At 42.5% G+C, this 15340-nt stretch overlaps 1 protein-coding gene across 3 annotated transcripts in view; it reads right to left on the reverse strand.

Annotated features, from left to right (window-relative positions):
* Pip5k1b (phosphatidylinositol-4-phosphate 5-kinase type 1 beta) overlaps positions 1-15340 on the reverse strand; it is a 267662-nt gene that overhangs the window by 69394 nt on the left and 182928 nt on the right. For all 3 annotated transcript variants that reach the window (XM_031389975.1, XM_031389976.1, XM_031389977.1), the window contains exon 8: positions 158-369. In XM_031389975.1, the coding sequence (XP_031245835.1) occupies positions 158-369 (212 nt within the window). The remainder of the gene's footprint in view (positions 1-157; positions 370-15340) is intronic.

The following is a 15340-nucleotide window of genomic DNA, read 5'->3' on the forward strand; positions in this document are numbered from 1 at the left end:
AGAAAAAGAAGAGAAAAAAAAAAAAGAAAAAAGATGAAGCTGGTTTAACTCATTTACCCACATCCAGAAATCTATCCCAGAGTACTGTAAGGTGAGTGTATCAACTACTGAGTGACCAGGGTACCTGAAATCAGGATAGGTGTGTGGCAGCACTTACGTGTCTGGATTCTCTGCGATGATCCCATCTGCAGACTTGCCTGGACCCTGGATGGATTCCATGGCTGTGGAGTAGAGGACCTTCTGCACCCCCGGCCGCTTTGCATCAGGCACGTTTTGGAGGGGCTCCTCTTCTTTGTCTTTGAGGGAATGGTCCAAGATGTGGATACCCAGCAAAAGGCTGTAGTCCATGATCTTGAAGCTTTCCAGAACCTGAGTAAGGAAAAGACCCCAGGAGGTCAGTCAACCTAAAGAACCAGCCCCGTGAGTCCATGAGCTCTGGGAGAGCACAAATGCCATACCTTGTCCACTGAGAGGCAGACAGGCAAAATGGCAAAACCAAAACACTCCTAGTTACTGGAGGGCTACTACGGCAGGGACTGCTATGGTGGTGGAAAATGAAATTTCTACGCAAATTTAAAGAAAGCACCCCACATGTGGTTCACTAACAGCTTTAGTGAATGTTTTCACATGTCAGGTGCCATGGTCCTCCCTTGGCTTCAACCCTCACAACGGCCCCATGAGTTGGGGGTATTGCTGTGGTCTCTGTTAAGCAGATGAAAAAACGTGGAGATGGAAGGTGGAAGAATCGGCTCAGCCATAGACGGCCCAGCAGTGACAGATCCAGATGGCAGACTCGGGCACTCACACTCCTAGTCAGCACAAGAACAGAGAACCCACAAACCTGTCTCACAAGTGCCCACGCCCCAGCGCAAACTCTGCTTTTGCCTGGATTTTATTCTCCACATCTGAACCTCGCCGAGTTTACTGATGGACTTTTTCAAAGCCCGTCTCTCAGAGTTGCCAATCATTTCCCCATAGCAGGTCTTTTTAATATATATATGATCTTCACGCATAACTGGGCTTAATGCTTAATTATCCACTCTGTAGACAGTGGGGAGCTGAAGGAATTAAGAATGGTTCAGTGTAGGCAGACAAGAGAACTGGTGCTGTGAAGGGAAAATGAGAGAACAGAAGGTCCAAGTGAGCGAGCATTCCTCAGGCTGGCTTTAGAGAGCAGGGAGACACCAGGACCAGCCCTAGACAGGAAGTGCCCGGTCAGGAGGCATGCCTGAAAATGGGTTCTCTTCCCATATGACCATTCTCCTTTTCTCCTAGTGTGAGTGAGCTCTCCAGACCACAGCCTGTTGTAATACCTGTCATTTTCACACAAAGCTGTTCAGGAAGTGAAAACACAAAGACCCGATCCTGGTCCCTAACCAAAGTGAGATTAAAATCCCAGAATTCTGCACGTTTCTCATTTTCTAAGCGTTTTTCTTTTTTAATTTTTAAATCTTCTTTTATGTACAGTGGTGTTCTGCCTCCATATAGGTCTGTGTGAGGGTGTCAGATCCCCTAGAACTGGAATTACAGGGCGGTTGTGAGCTGCCATGTGTGTGCTGGGAATTGAACCCTAGTCCTTTGGAAGACCAGCCAGTCCTCTTAACTGCTGAGCCATCTCTCTAGCCCCCCAGCCTGAGTGTTTTTAGAGCAGAGAGTCATGTTATTTGAAAGGAGAGGGCTAGATGGGAGGGAGAATACTTGTGGATGCAACTTCATGGAGGTTTGGTAAGAAAGGCTTCATGACGTAGGACAGGCATAGTCTTTAACATATGCCGGGTCCTGGGTCTCAGTCATCTTTGCCATTAATGGTAAGCACATAACAGACTGTAAACAAGTATCAGTTATTCCAGAGACTTCACCCTTCGATTTTTTTCTCTGAATAGCACCAGGGATGAAACAGAACCTTGGGAATATTATGCAAGCATGCTATCACTGAGCTAGAATGAGAGAGACTCACCCTCCACCCTTTGAGATGCCCAAGTTAGTTATATTTTTAGAGTACAGACAGACAACAGTTGAGAGTAGAATTGTATTATTTGAGAGGCCTGGGACAAAGACATTATATTTCCAGAGATCTGGGTATGACTTTATAGTCTTGCAGAGCCAGCCTCCCTTTACTAACTGAAGCAGGGTGACGTCACTATGGAGGAGGAAGTTGGAGAGCTGGGTAATGCTGCTGATCACTAGCTCAGGGCAGTCAGTTCTTCATCCTTGCCATGGGCTGACAATATTGACATCTGCTCATATTTATCAGAACTAGAGCTTCCTTCTTAGAGATTTTGTTGGCCGAGGAGTTGGGGCTAAAGAACACAAGTCCTGTGACCCTGGGTGGGTCTCCTTATCCATAAAATTGTGACAACAACAACTGCCTGTTACGAATGTGCTTGAGAAAATTGAGTATGGCCACACAGATGAAGTAAGCGCTCGGGAAAAGTCGGGAAAAGACCTCATATAAAGGAATCACTCAGTTAACTGCACTCAAGACTCATTATGCTAATTCATTGTGACCCATAACCCATACTAGTTTGAGAAAAATATGCATATCACTAGAAACAAACATCTACGGAGTTCCAATTCTGAAAACAAAAATTCATCAAAAGTCCAACAAAAATTGGAGTGCAATCCGGCCTGTCCTGTGGGTTTTGTTTTGTTTTGTTGTTGTTGTTTTCTTTTTAAAATCATTTTGTGGGGGGGGGTTGCTTTAATTAAGGACCAAACAGTTATCATTCACACCCTACCAGTCATTTCAATAAAGGAACTGATTTATCTGCCAGTAGCGTAACACACATGAGCATTAATAGTGAGCAACGTCTACTCCCCAGTCCCCTCCATCACGCGTATTTATCTCCAGGACATCTGTCTGACGTCACTGTGATTGGTGGGTTCTGTACATTTACTGTTCCAAACACAGGCTACCAGAGAAACACAGGCACCTTTTTATCTAGCACGGGCAGTACTTTACTCCATCACTGGAGAAAGGAAGCAGGTCATTCACAGAGGCGCGGAAAATGGGGATGAGGTTGGAATGCAGCACGGCTTTTCACTGACAAAGTGTGATGTTTCCTTCTCTCCCAAGAATCATTTAAAGTCAGAAATATAACTGGAACACATACTAAAAGCACAGGCAAGTGTGTCAGCAGGCTCGGTAAGCGACAGTGGATTCTTGAAAGAGGTTGGAGCAGCAGAACAATGGTCCACGGGATGAGAACCATCTTGCTAAATCAGTCCTCAGAGCACAGCACTGGATTCCGTGGATGTGCAACTCAGGTCAAGTTTAGCTACCACCTTCCTACAGGAGATTCCTAAATTGTTATCTTTGGCTCCTTCTCATTCTTCAGCTGTAGCCTGATAATTATTCCCAGTGGCCTCTGGGTATTTTAAAGCTTTTAAACAATTCAGATTGTAACTCTAAACTCTTATTTGTCCCAAAGCAATTCTTTCCCCCTCACTTCCCTCTCTCATTTGAAATCACTGTAATGTAAATTTTGACTGTGGGGATGCCTTTCCTTTCATTAGCTGCCCAGTCCTGCAGCTGGTGTTATCAAAACATCCCTCTTTCTAATCATTCCATTCCAGCTTCCCTTTTGGGTAGGTTCAGTGACCCAGTGCCAAGATAGGTCACATCACATCCCTCCAGACTTGCCACTTTTTGGTGGCAAGGCCCCAGTTTCACAACAAAGCTCTTTGCTCTTAAGGTCACGGTCTCCTTAGATACCAGCCTAGATTCACCTCCCAGGCTACTTAAATGCCAGAGTTACTCCTAAGGTTCCTTCGAAGACAGGAAGCCCTGATGCTTTTCTGTTCATGCTGTTTCTTCTACAGACTTTTTTAGTTTCTCCACTCAGAGGGGCTTTTTGCAGCCTAACTTGTACAGTAATTCTATGAAAACTATCATGAACTGTTGGGAACAAGCTTTCCCTCTGAAACCTTAAGCATGTTATGTGTCCCTTTGTTCCCAAAGCTTGAGCCAGGGATGTATCTGAAGTTTCCTATCAAAAGAAGACACTGGGCTTCCCAAAGGCTTGTCCTACTCCATGCTTCCTTCTGTGGAAGGAATGTACACTGGTCACGTTGGTATGTCTATAATGCACATATAAAGGAAAACATTTCAGCAGCCATCCATCTCTAACGTGACACTTCTGTTATTTAAGTACGAGCACTTGTGCCTCGTGATTACTGTGCAAAAATCCTGGCACTCAAAACATTTACTGTGATTGTGTGCTGTGTTTTCAGGAAAACGAAGATAAAAAGTTCCCAGTGTTTTCAAAGCTACGTACATTATGAGCATTTTGTATACTCCGTTCCAAGGGAAAAATGAAGATGATATTTGAAAACACTGCCATTCACTGTTTAGTGTGCACACAACTAAATGGCAGATTAAAGGGAGACTGTTTTGCTGTAAATGAGACTGGGTTTCAGGCTGGGAAACCTATCCCATTGCTCCTTAGGATTCCATAGGAATCCTAGGCTCCATTAAGTGAAAAGATCCTTTTTCACTCAAGAACATTTGGTACTGGCCCTAATGTGGAGGTTGAATTGGGAAGTACATTAAATTAAAAAGGATTTCGCTGAGCAGGGGTGGCACACGCCTTTAATCCCAGCACTTGGGAGGCAGAGGCAGGTGGATTTCTGAGTTCAAGGCCAGCCTGGTCTACAGTGTGAGTTCCAGGACAGTCATGGCTACAGAGAAACCCTGTCTCGAAAAACCAAAATAAATAAATAAATAAATAAATAAATAAATAGGATCTCAGAAATAATTAGAAATTTGGATTCTGCCTATTTGATGTTTAGACTTATTTTAATATAATATTTAAAATATAATATAATTTTAAATGTATAATATGATGTCTAGGTGTTTTAGTTTTTTGAAATTAAAATATAATTTCACCATGTCCCCTTTTCCCTCTCCTTCCCCAAACCTGCCCCATGTCTCCCCTTGCCCCCTGCACCCTCTCAAATTCATGGCTTTGTTTTCTTTAATTTAAAAAGGGGTCTTCTTTAACATTAGGAGAATCATATTGAAATATGCATCAATAAAAGGATATGATGATGGCTGAAATGTGCTTTAAATTGTGTAAGAAGAAAGAAAGAGGAAGAAGAAAGAAGAGGGAGGGAGGAAGGGAGAAGGAGGAGGAAGAGGAAAAGGAAGAGAGAGACAGAGAGACAGAGAGAGAGCACATACAAGCAAGACTGGCTTTGACACATGGTGGTGGGTGGTGGTGGAGCATGCCTTTAATCCCAGCACTTTGGAGGCAGGGAGGTAGATCTCTGTGAGTTTGAGGCCAGCCTGGTCTACAGAGTGAGTTCCAGGACAGCTAGGGCTACACAAAGAAACCCTGCCTCAAAAAAACAAAAACCTAAACAAACAACCCCCCCCCCAAATATTTGAAAACACATGCACACACACGCACACACACACTCATACATACACACTCGCGTGCACGGGCAACATGCATATACATGTATGTATGAATATATATATATATATATATATATATGTATATATATATAGTAGCATTCTGCACACTTTTATGTATGCTATAATTTTTCAAAAATAAAGTTTTATGTACTTCTTGGAGATTCTTAAATGGAATGCATTTTGACATTTGGCTACATACTACATAGTTTGCCACTGCTCAACAACTGCTCATTTTTTTTATCCAAAGACCAAACTAACAAACGGCAAAATGTGGAGCTGATGGGAAGATTCATCGAGGCCCCTAAGAAATTTTCTAGGTGGTTACAAATAAAGAGTCAATAACTGGTACAAAATATTCGTAGTAATCCAATAAAACAAGTAAATTCAAAATGGTATCCTGGAGGTTTTATGCAAAAGTCATCCTTGGAATTAACTGATTTGAAGAAAAACGGGTCCAGTGGCCCACTCGTCCTTGCTAAGTTAGCCCTTCTGAGTAAAGCACTAGAGAGTATGTGTACGTGCAAGTCCAGTTAGAGCTGAATGCTGTCTTTTTTATTTAACTTAATTTCCTCAATAAAGCTCAGAGTGTTCTTTGCTAATGTAATAAAGAGAAAATACAGACATATAATTTTAGGTAGCAAATCAAAATGGATTAAATAGTAAATCCTTAGCCTAGGTAAAGAACGAGCGCTTTCTGTACTGCTTCATCCAGTGATTCAGAACGCTAGGCTATGCAGGACTCACTGTACAAAGGCAACTTCTTGTTTTTCTTTTCACTTAAAAAGCTTGAAGTAATGGAATTATCTCCTATGTTTTAGAGGCAATCATCTATCACCCAAGATTTTTATGTGCATGCATGTCTATCAGCAATGCATATGTATATACATGTATATATGCATATATGTATATATCTTATCTATCTATCTATCTATCTATCTATCTATCTATCTATCTATCTATCTATCTATCTATCTGTGTGTGAATATGTTTGTTCTAAAATATAGTCTACATAGTCCAGGTTGACTCTGAACTTGAAATCCTCCTCCCTCAGTCTCATTTCTGTGTGATGTGCTACTTAAAGTCACAAGTAGCTGTGCATATGATGATGATGATGACAACCACAGTTCAGTTCTTCAATAGGATGAGAAAGTTATTTCTCAGGTCTGAGGCAGGCTCCTCCTCTCCCACCCCCCAGTTTCCTTTTTCTGTAGAAATTTTTTTTTTTTAAATTTCCATTTGAATGAAAGGAAGGGTTATAAAAATTAGAATAATGGCAACCCTTCAGTTTCAACAGCTGCTTACACAGGACTCACTGTCACAGGAAAAGCTCCCAGCTGTCCCCTCTAACCATGTCATATCTCAGAGAGTAGTCTTGATTAAATGCTCAAGGAATATCCTGGTCACACATGCTGCAAGAGCTGGCAATGTGCCAATGGTATTATTATTATTATTATTATTATTATTATTATTATTATTATTATGTTTTTCATTAAGCTTTAAGAACTAAACATCTGCACTATTTAATTTTCTTGTGATTCATCACTTACCATCAAACCCTGGCCCCCTTGTCCCTCTTGGAAGCAGGCTGTGAAAATCCAATGGTCTTGCTCCAAACTCTCTACTTTGCCAAAGCCTTTCCCAGTTTTCTCAAGAATCTACCCTAATCCCTTACCACCAGAGCCTGAGGACCAGGCACCATGACTTTCTATCCTTTGATAACTAGTTAGGTTATAATATAAGGTTTTAATTTTAGTGTCTTTCCCCTATTGTATCTACAGTGAGATAATGGAGGACCATGGGTTTGGGCTCAGAGCAACTATGAGGCCTGGAGCCAGCATTTTAAGTTCAGCAGACCCAGGCAGCTTAAGTTGTGTAGTCTCCATCTGTCAAGAGTCAGCCTGTGCCACTCATTTCCTACTGTCATTATAAGGACAGAGAAAAACCTACCTCTAAGGCTGAGCGCTGCTGGGTTCAATCAGAGCAAGTTCACAAGCAGCATTAACTACGGCAGTGTATAGATGAGCTGAGCCTAGGAACAGTGTCTTTAATCGTGAATCAGGAATTGTATATATTTGATGAATTCATAGTAGATATTGCATATTTAAAGTGTTAAACTACTCTGGTACCTATAGATTATATCTAACATAGAATCTTTTTTCTTCCAAAACTTGGACAAGCTGGTTTTGCAAAATACTGAGAATCATGTGTCTGGCTTCCACTGACTGAGGTATATTTTGCTTGGTAGAAAGTTGGGAATGAGCAACACAGAATAATATATGTATTACAGTTTCCCTGTCACCATCCCACACTGACCCTCTGTCCCCTCTGTTACTATCAGCAGAAGACTCTTGCCAGTCAGCCACACACACTGCAACTAAACCTGCAGCACTGGCAAAAGCTGGGACAAGTATCAGTCCTTTCCCAAGCCTCATGAACAATTGTAACCTGTAGACAGAGAATTAGCCACCATCTAAATCAAGACCAGGGAGAATGAGAAGTCCACACAGTTGCTGCTTACTAGGCATTTGCACATCCTAGTCTAATGAGCAATACAATTTTAGTATGATACGATGTGTGAAGGTGACATGATTGGTTGACTTTAGTTCTCTTTTAGGACAAGGTGGGCTGTTACTAAAATCTGCTTGTATTACTTTAATGACTAGGTAAGACCCACTAGGTCAAAAACATTTGCTGCTGTAACATCCAGGGCTTCACTCAAAGGTGACACTGAATGAGTTTTCAGCACGCCATGGATGGGAAACTCAAGCCACTCAGTCTCCATTCTCACAGAAATGTCTAGTAGCAGACTTTAAAATCAGATCAATAATTCCTGTGCAATGTAGACATACCGATGGCTACTGAATGGTTTTGGATCAAGCACTCTAAGAATTTAGTCTCATGGAAATGCTTGTTAATAGAAGCACACATCTGAAATCCCAAGGACCTCACGCTTCATTGCATCAACACCCACAGGCCTATTATCGGCTATTTGGGCTGCGTGTTTTCTCATTTCCCCTTTCAGGTCTCTTTCTAACACCCTCACATTGTGGCTCTGCTGGTCTCAGCCTTTGCTTTGGTGGAGTACATACTCACATGATGTTTCAACAAGAGACTTAAACACATTGATAGAATGACCAAAAGCAAACAAGGCAGTGCCACCAGGACACACTGATGGAGAAGAGGATAACGCAGACCTTTACACCAGTTTATGGGATGGGAGAATGGACAGCAAGGCTGGGAAGGGGCGCACCAGCTTTTTATAGATGTAAACACGACTTTTCATAGAATGCAGTAATACACTCAATCATTTGTCCTAGAGGAACGCAAACTTATACCAGGTAAAAAAAATCAGGACAAAAATTTTCACATTTTAACTTACTTGAACCATTCAAAAACCAACCCTACCCCTCCCTACCCCATATTCTCTAGCAGGTTAATATTAAACTAGTATATCATATCACAAAATACCATTCAGCAGTAAAGAAGAACCAACTATTGATGCAGAATCTGATGTGTATGATCTCAAGGGCATTACAATAAGTGAAGACCACCCTAGAGAGCTTCATCCTGTTGGAGCTTTTTGTTTCCTATAGTCCAGGCTGGCTTTGAACTCCTAATTCCTTCTGCCTCTTCCCTCCGGCCAACCCTGCCCCCAGCATGGGGACGACCAATGTATCAGCATGCTCATCTCTGTACACAATATTCTTGAAATGCCCAGTTATAGACATGAGAAAAACATCCACAGTGGTGTGAGATTAGGGAAGGGCTGTGAAGGAGGGAGGAGGGTGAGGGTAGAGAGGGTGGCTCAGAGAAGGGACTGTCCTTCATCCTAGTGGGAGTGACTCCATGAATCCGTGTGAAGCTGCTTATGTACATAACTGCACAGAGCCCACCTCCAGAACACACACACACACACACACACACACACACACACACACACACACACACACACAGAACTAGAGAAATTAAGGTGTCTGAAACTTAGCAGTAGATCAAATTCAGGTCTATTTTCTGGCTGTGATACTGTACTGAAGTCATTTAAGATCCTACCATGGAGGGGACAGGAGGTGAAAGATGTATATGGTCTGTATATGACTGTCTCCAAGTCTTGCAAGTGACTTCTTAAAAAAGAAAAAAAAAAGACTTTGGAGGTGGGAACATTTAGAGTCCTTACAAATACACTTTTTTTTCTTTTGTGGTTGTTCTCAGTAGGGGCCTGGGTTGGCTAGACATCTCCAGCTTCCCCTAGCTCAGACCAGAGCGTGGAAGACAGGATGCTGCTGTTTACCACAGACTCACGGGATTCCTCCCACCTTAGACTATCTCTTACTGAGAGTTAGTTTTATTCATTTATCTCCCCAACTACTCCAAATTAGATCTCTTCTTGTATATTTACAGCGGGAGAGTAACTAATATTGTAGATAGCTAAACTCTAATGGATTTAAAATAGTAGAGTCAATTATGTATCATATGGAATTACAGTGCTTGCAAGAATCTATCTGGAAAAAGAATTCATTTGTCTGTTCTTTTTTTCAGGTTATCTTTGAAAGGAAAAACAATAGGTATGGTGATGTATGACTCTAATATCTTCATTAGAGGCTGAGGCAGGAGGATCATCAATTTGACACTATCCTGTGGTACATAGAAAGAACGGATGCTCTAAAGTCTCTAACCCCCAAAGAAATCAACAATGAAAACAACAACAAAAATCCCAGACAAAACCCACCCACCTCCAAACTATATAAATTAAATGCAAAAAGACAGGCAGTACAGCTGGAGTATAAACATCAATCATAACACCAAATTAACATGAAGTAAGCCATATTGCAGCCCACTCAGACAAGCTCACGGGCATCCAGTCCGTAAATCAAGAGCTTGCCATACAGTGGAGCGGCTCATTTTGCTCATCAAAATGTTCCAGTAGAAGCTGATTTCATTAAAGTCTCAGGGCCTATTAATATTTATGATAACAGTGATTTGTGGGAAAAGAGAAAATCGATTCCACACTACTGAAAAATTAATAACTTTGCTGCTTAACAAAGAATGATAATAAATGTAAATGACTCATTTAGGCCATTAATTATCCAGGCTGTCTCGGATATGACTCCCACTCGGAATAAGAAATATTTAGGTTATAAACATGAGTTCCCAGTAATAGTCTCTGTCATCATTTCACTTTTCCCTAGCGTGCTCCCAAAAATACTGCAAGATGCAATAATTTGTCAAATTTATTAAATGACACGGGACTCTAGATTGTTCATAGATAAATTACACCAGAGGGGGAAAATAATCACGGTAAATTAAAAACAAGTGCAAAGCAATTTAGAATTGCTCTTCCAAAATTCATACATAAAGTTTCGACGACGAATCTTACCATGGTCATTTCGTGTGATGCCCCGAGTGCAGCAGTGAGCTGCTGAGGTGAGGTGAGGTGGCTGCAGAGAGGGCTAAGGGAGGGACATTGGCCCCTGAGGCATTTACAGTCTGGCTTGTGGGGATTCAAACTCAGGTCTTCACACTTGCACAGCACTGTGTTTTACCCAAGGAGCCACCCTCCACCATCCCCCCACTCCACCTCCCCCATCCCTCACCCGACTGATTTCCTGCAGTACTTCCACTGACAGATGCAGGAAGAGGAGACTGAGGCTCCATTGCAACCATGCAGATTTCCCAGCCAGTGCATCTTCTTCCCTTCCCTTTTGACCCTAACATCAAATGCCCAGCAGCAGACACAAGCAGCAGACACGCAGCAGACACACGTAAGCCTTGCATTATAAGCAAGCCTTTTCACCCACGAATGTAAACAGCTCCACAGCCTCTTAAGTAACATCAATTTCACCTCTTCCCCAACCCCTGCCCCCCAGGCATCCTTTAAATAAACTAGCTTAACCCTTCATTGTGCCAAACAGAACCCAGAGGGGCAATCTGTCAAATTCTGATACGAATCTGTTTATTGATCACACCAGTCTACCTCACTTCCATTTTAATTTTGAAGCAGATAACCATCTGCCCGAGGAAAGGAAAAAAAAAAAAGATTGCTTACTGGAGGGTTTCCCTGTTACAATTAAGAGGCTTACAAACCTCTTAATTTAAAATCCCAGGCGAAGAAGGACACATACCTAAGGGAGGCAGAGGTCAACATCAAATCAAGGTCTGACGATCATTGCTTCCATGGGAAAAAAAAAATCACTGAAATATAAATACACTTCTGCTATACTAATGACTCAGTGAGAGGCTAGCCAGCGCAGTTCTAATCCCAAGTGACTCAAAGTGAAAACCATCTGCCTTATTAAATTCTCAATGCCATTTCTGGCACTCATTTCAGCAAAACTGGATGTTCCCTTCAGAAGGACTGCAAGAGGAACTGGAAATACAGAAGTCATAAAAGACAGATTTCTTGGAGCGGCACCCATGCCTGCCTCTCTTTATCCTCAGATATTATACTTATTATCCTTTTGTTCAAACAGTTTCCAAGAACTGTGTGCTAATTACCCACTGAGCGCAAGCATGTAGAGACAAAGGCCGAGACTCGATCCTCAGGCTTAAGAATCTCTCCATGAGAAAAGAACAAGGTATTAAATATCTCATGAAGGAGGTAAGGCTGGGAGGAGGAGGAAGTGCTGCGTGGTGATCTCCGAGGAAGGGGTGTCCCAGTAGTCCTGAGATGAGTCAGGGAGGGGGAGAGAAGAAGACAGGAGAATATGGTCTGGCAGAGTAAGCCACAAGAATGAGGGGTACGCTAGGGGGCACGGGTTGGAAGTTAATGGCACATTGAAAATGAGTGGAGAGGCTATTGAAGTTCCAGATGAATTCCCAGAGTTTCTAGGAAGGCAGATCCAATAAGGTGGATTCATGTGGTAATCACGAGGCAGACTGGATGAGACATAGTGATTTACTGTTGTGTGCAGAGCGTGGGAGAGGAAGAAAGAAAAGACATTAAGAATTTGGTCAACTAGCTACCTGATGGCCATGCTATCTGGACTGGGAAAGCCAAGAAGAGTGTAGGCTTGAGGATGATAGCACAATGCATGGAAAAGCAGTTTTCATAGGGATGCTCAACTTGCTTTATCTATTATGCCGGAAGCCCGCAGAGAGTTTGGATTCCTACTCTCCGTTTGTGACTGCAGGTGACCTGTGATGTACCAGCAGTCATCACTGATCTTTCCCTGAGACAACTTCGTTTATAGAAGTAGAGAGTCATCGCAGTGACAGAGCCTGAGGGATAGGGAATGCCTTGAGAAAGGGGACCAGTTATTTATATATCCAACTTTTCCTCATTCCTGGCTAGTAACACAGGGACAGGGGAGGTCCCAGAACCTAGATGATTACATTTGGAAAAGGCTCTTAAGATCCTGTGTGGGAACCAGACTCAGCAGGTTTGAAGTTTACAAGATTAGTTTTTGAGAAGAGTTTCAAGTGGTGTACACATGGGATGAAGTTGGTGAGGGACTGGTCATCACAAAGGGAAGGCTGACACACAGGGGTTCACAGATCACTGGGCAAGTCAGAAAGAGAGATGGGGCTCTTAACCAGAGTGCTCGCTTGTGTGCTGAGGTCATGTAGCCCATTCCAAAAGAGAGTCCAGACAGAGAAGCTTTGGATTGGAAGCGGGAAAGCAATTCTCAGGAAACAGGGGACAGCACGGCCCGAGCTAGCTCAACACATTACACAGGAATCTCCCAACGGCACTCAGGCTAAGGGAAATGGAATCTCCTAGTCTGAGACTTAACAGCAGAATGTATATGAAAGATGGAGGGTGGACGGAAAGCTGGGGATTACATCAAGTGTTTAGCAGACTTCCTGCACCTGCTCAGAAAACCAGAGAAGCTGGGGGGCAAACTGCTGTGGGTTCTTCATTTTGTATTTGCTTATTTAGCTCACTGACCACAGTGATAGATTTAATAATGATGTTTTCATAGAATTTTATCAAATTTGACCTTACTCATCACTCCCCAACATTCTCTCCTTGCCGACCTATTTCTGAATCCCACATAAGCCCCCCTCTACCTCCATGTGCTGCATGCATGCATATATTCTAGATTGCACACACAAGAAGAATATGCAAAGTTATTGGAATCAGACTTATTTTGCTTAACAGGAAGATCTGCCGTATCATCCATCTTCCTGCAAATGACCTAATGTAATTCTTCTTTATGGCTGAATGGGAAATCAGCTTAGATGTCCATTGGCTACTCTGAGTTGTGCTGCAGTAGACTTGGATGTGCAGAGGTCTCTGTGGTATGCTGATGGAGGGTTCTTTGGGTAATATGGCCCTGAGTAGCTGGATTATACGGTAGTTCAAATTTTAGTTTTTGAGGACCCTCCAAACTGATTTACATAATGTCTTAGAGCCTAAATTTATGCCTCCATCGACAGAGGTCTGGCGGGTGTGTTATTTTTTAAATCCTGAATAGGGTTCTCATAACACTAGAAAAAGTGTTTTGACAGATATCTGGATGCATTTCTCTCTTACCTCACATGCCTTTCCTAATTATTAGCTGCTATGACAACAAACAAATATAGCCACTGAAATATGCCATGCTATTTGATAATCCAGTATATAAGGTTTTCTTAGTAATACTCTTTCTACTGCTTTGTCTATCCAAGAATTCCTCGCATCCTTCAGTCTCAAGCCGTGACATCACCTACTCCAATCCTCACAAATACACTATCATCACCACATCTCTTGGACTGTTTGGCAATGGATCAAACGTGGAGGTCACTCACCCCATACTCAGCAATAAGGACATGTCCCAATACAAGCCCAGTTCACCTTTCTCCTGTTGGAGTGCTACCATAATAATGTTCTATGACTGGTTTCTTTCTGGAGCCTCATGTAGACAGCAGGGTTTTAACAGAAGAAATCCCTAGTTGTTAGGTACCAGCACCGGCCTCAGAGTGACCCCTCAGTGCCCCTAGATCCCAGTCCCCATCAGCCATTCTAAAGTTCAGTTCTGAGAAGTGGAGGAGATACAGAGAGGGAAAGGTACAAAGAGCCTGGGCCAGTAAAATAATATAAAAGAAAATAAATAAGTTAAAACCAACCAACCAACCAACCAACGAACCAAACAAAGAAACAAAACCAACAGATTCCTGTCTAAATTAAATAAAAAGTTACTAATAGTAAAAGTAAAGCTAAAGGTTAAACATTAAACATAATACCAAATTATTATATGATACGAATCTAGATATCAGGGAAGAGGGAATTTTAGTTGAGAAAATGCCTTCATAAGATTAGCCTGCAAGCAAGTCTGTAGGGCATTTCTGGATGTTGGAGGGCCCTGCTCACTCTGGGTGGGTGCCACCCCCCTGACAGGTGGTTTTTGCTGGTATAAGAAAGCAGGCTGAGCAAGCCACGGGGAACAAGTCCGTAAGCAGTGCTTCTCCATGGCCTCTATTTCAGTTCTAGCCTTCTTGGCTCCCCTTAATAGACTGTGACACGGGAGAGGTAAGCCAAATCAGGCCCTTTGCTAAGATTGCTTTGGGTGACAGTGTTCATCACATTAGTGGAGACCCTAACTGAGACAGCATCCATGCGAGTTACAAAAGCAGTCCTCAAGAAGCACCAGGAACCACAGTCACAGAATCCCGCACTGCACACAGCTCGATGCCCAGGGCCAGCTACTGACTAGGATCACAGAGGACTTGGCAGGGCAGGGATTGGAGTCAGACTCAGTGTCAACATGTTCCCATACCTAGGGATGAAAGCATTTGTGAAGAGAAGAGCAAGTTCCACAACTTACGTCTTACACAAATTCAAATGAAACCTGATTCCTCGACACTGGCGTCTATGCTTGTTAGAACAGCAAACATGTTACAAAGATAGAAAATAAACAGGCATATCTCCAGGGTCTCGTTTTTGATGAAAAGTCACGTTTGACCATGTTCTCTCAGAATTGGGCTCGAACACACACACACACA

Source organism: Mastomys coucha, unplaced genomic scaffold (assembly GCF_008632895.1).
Source record: "Mastomys coucha isolate ucsf_1 unplaced genomic scaffold, UCSF_Mcou_1 pScaffold21, whole genome shotgun sequence".
NCBI classification, from domain to species: domain Eukaryota; kingdom Metazoa; phylum Chordata; class Mammalia; order Rodentia; family Muridae; genus Mastomys; species Mastomys coucha.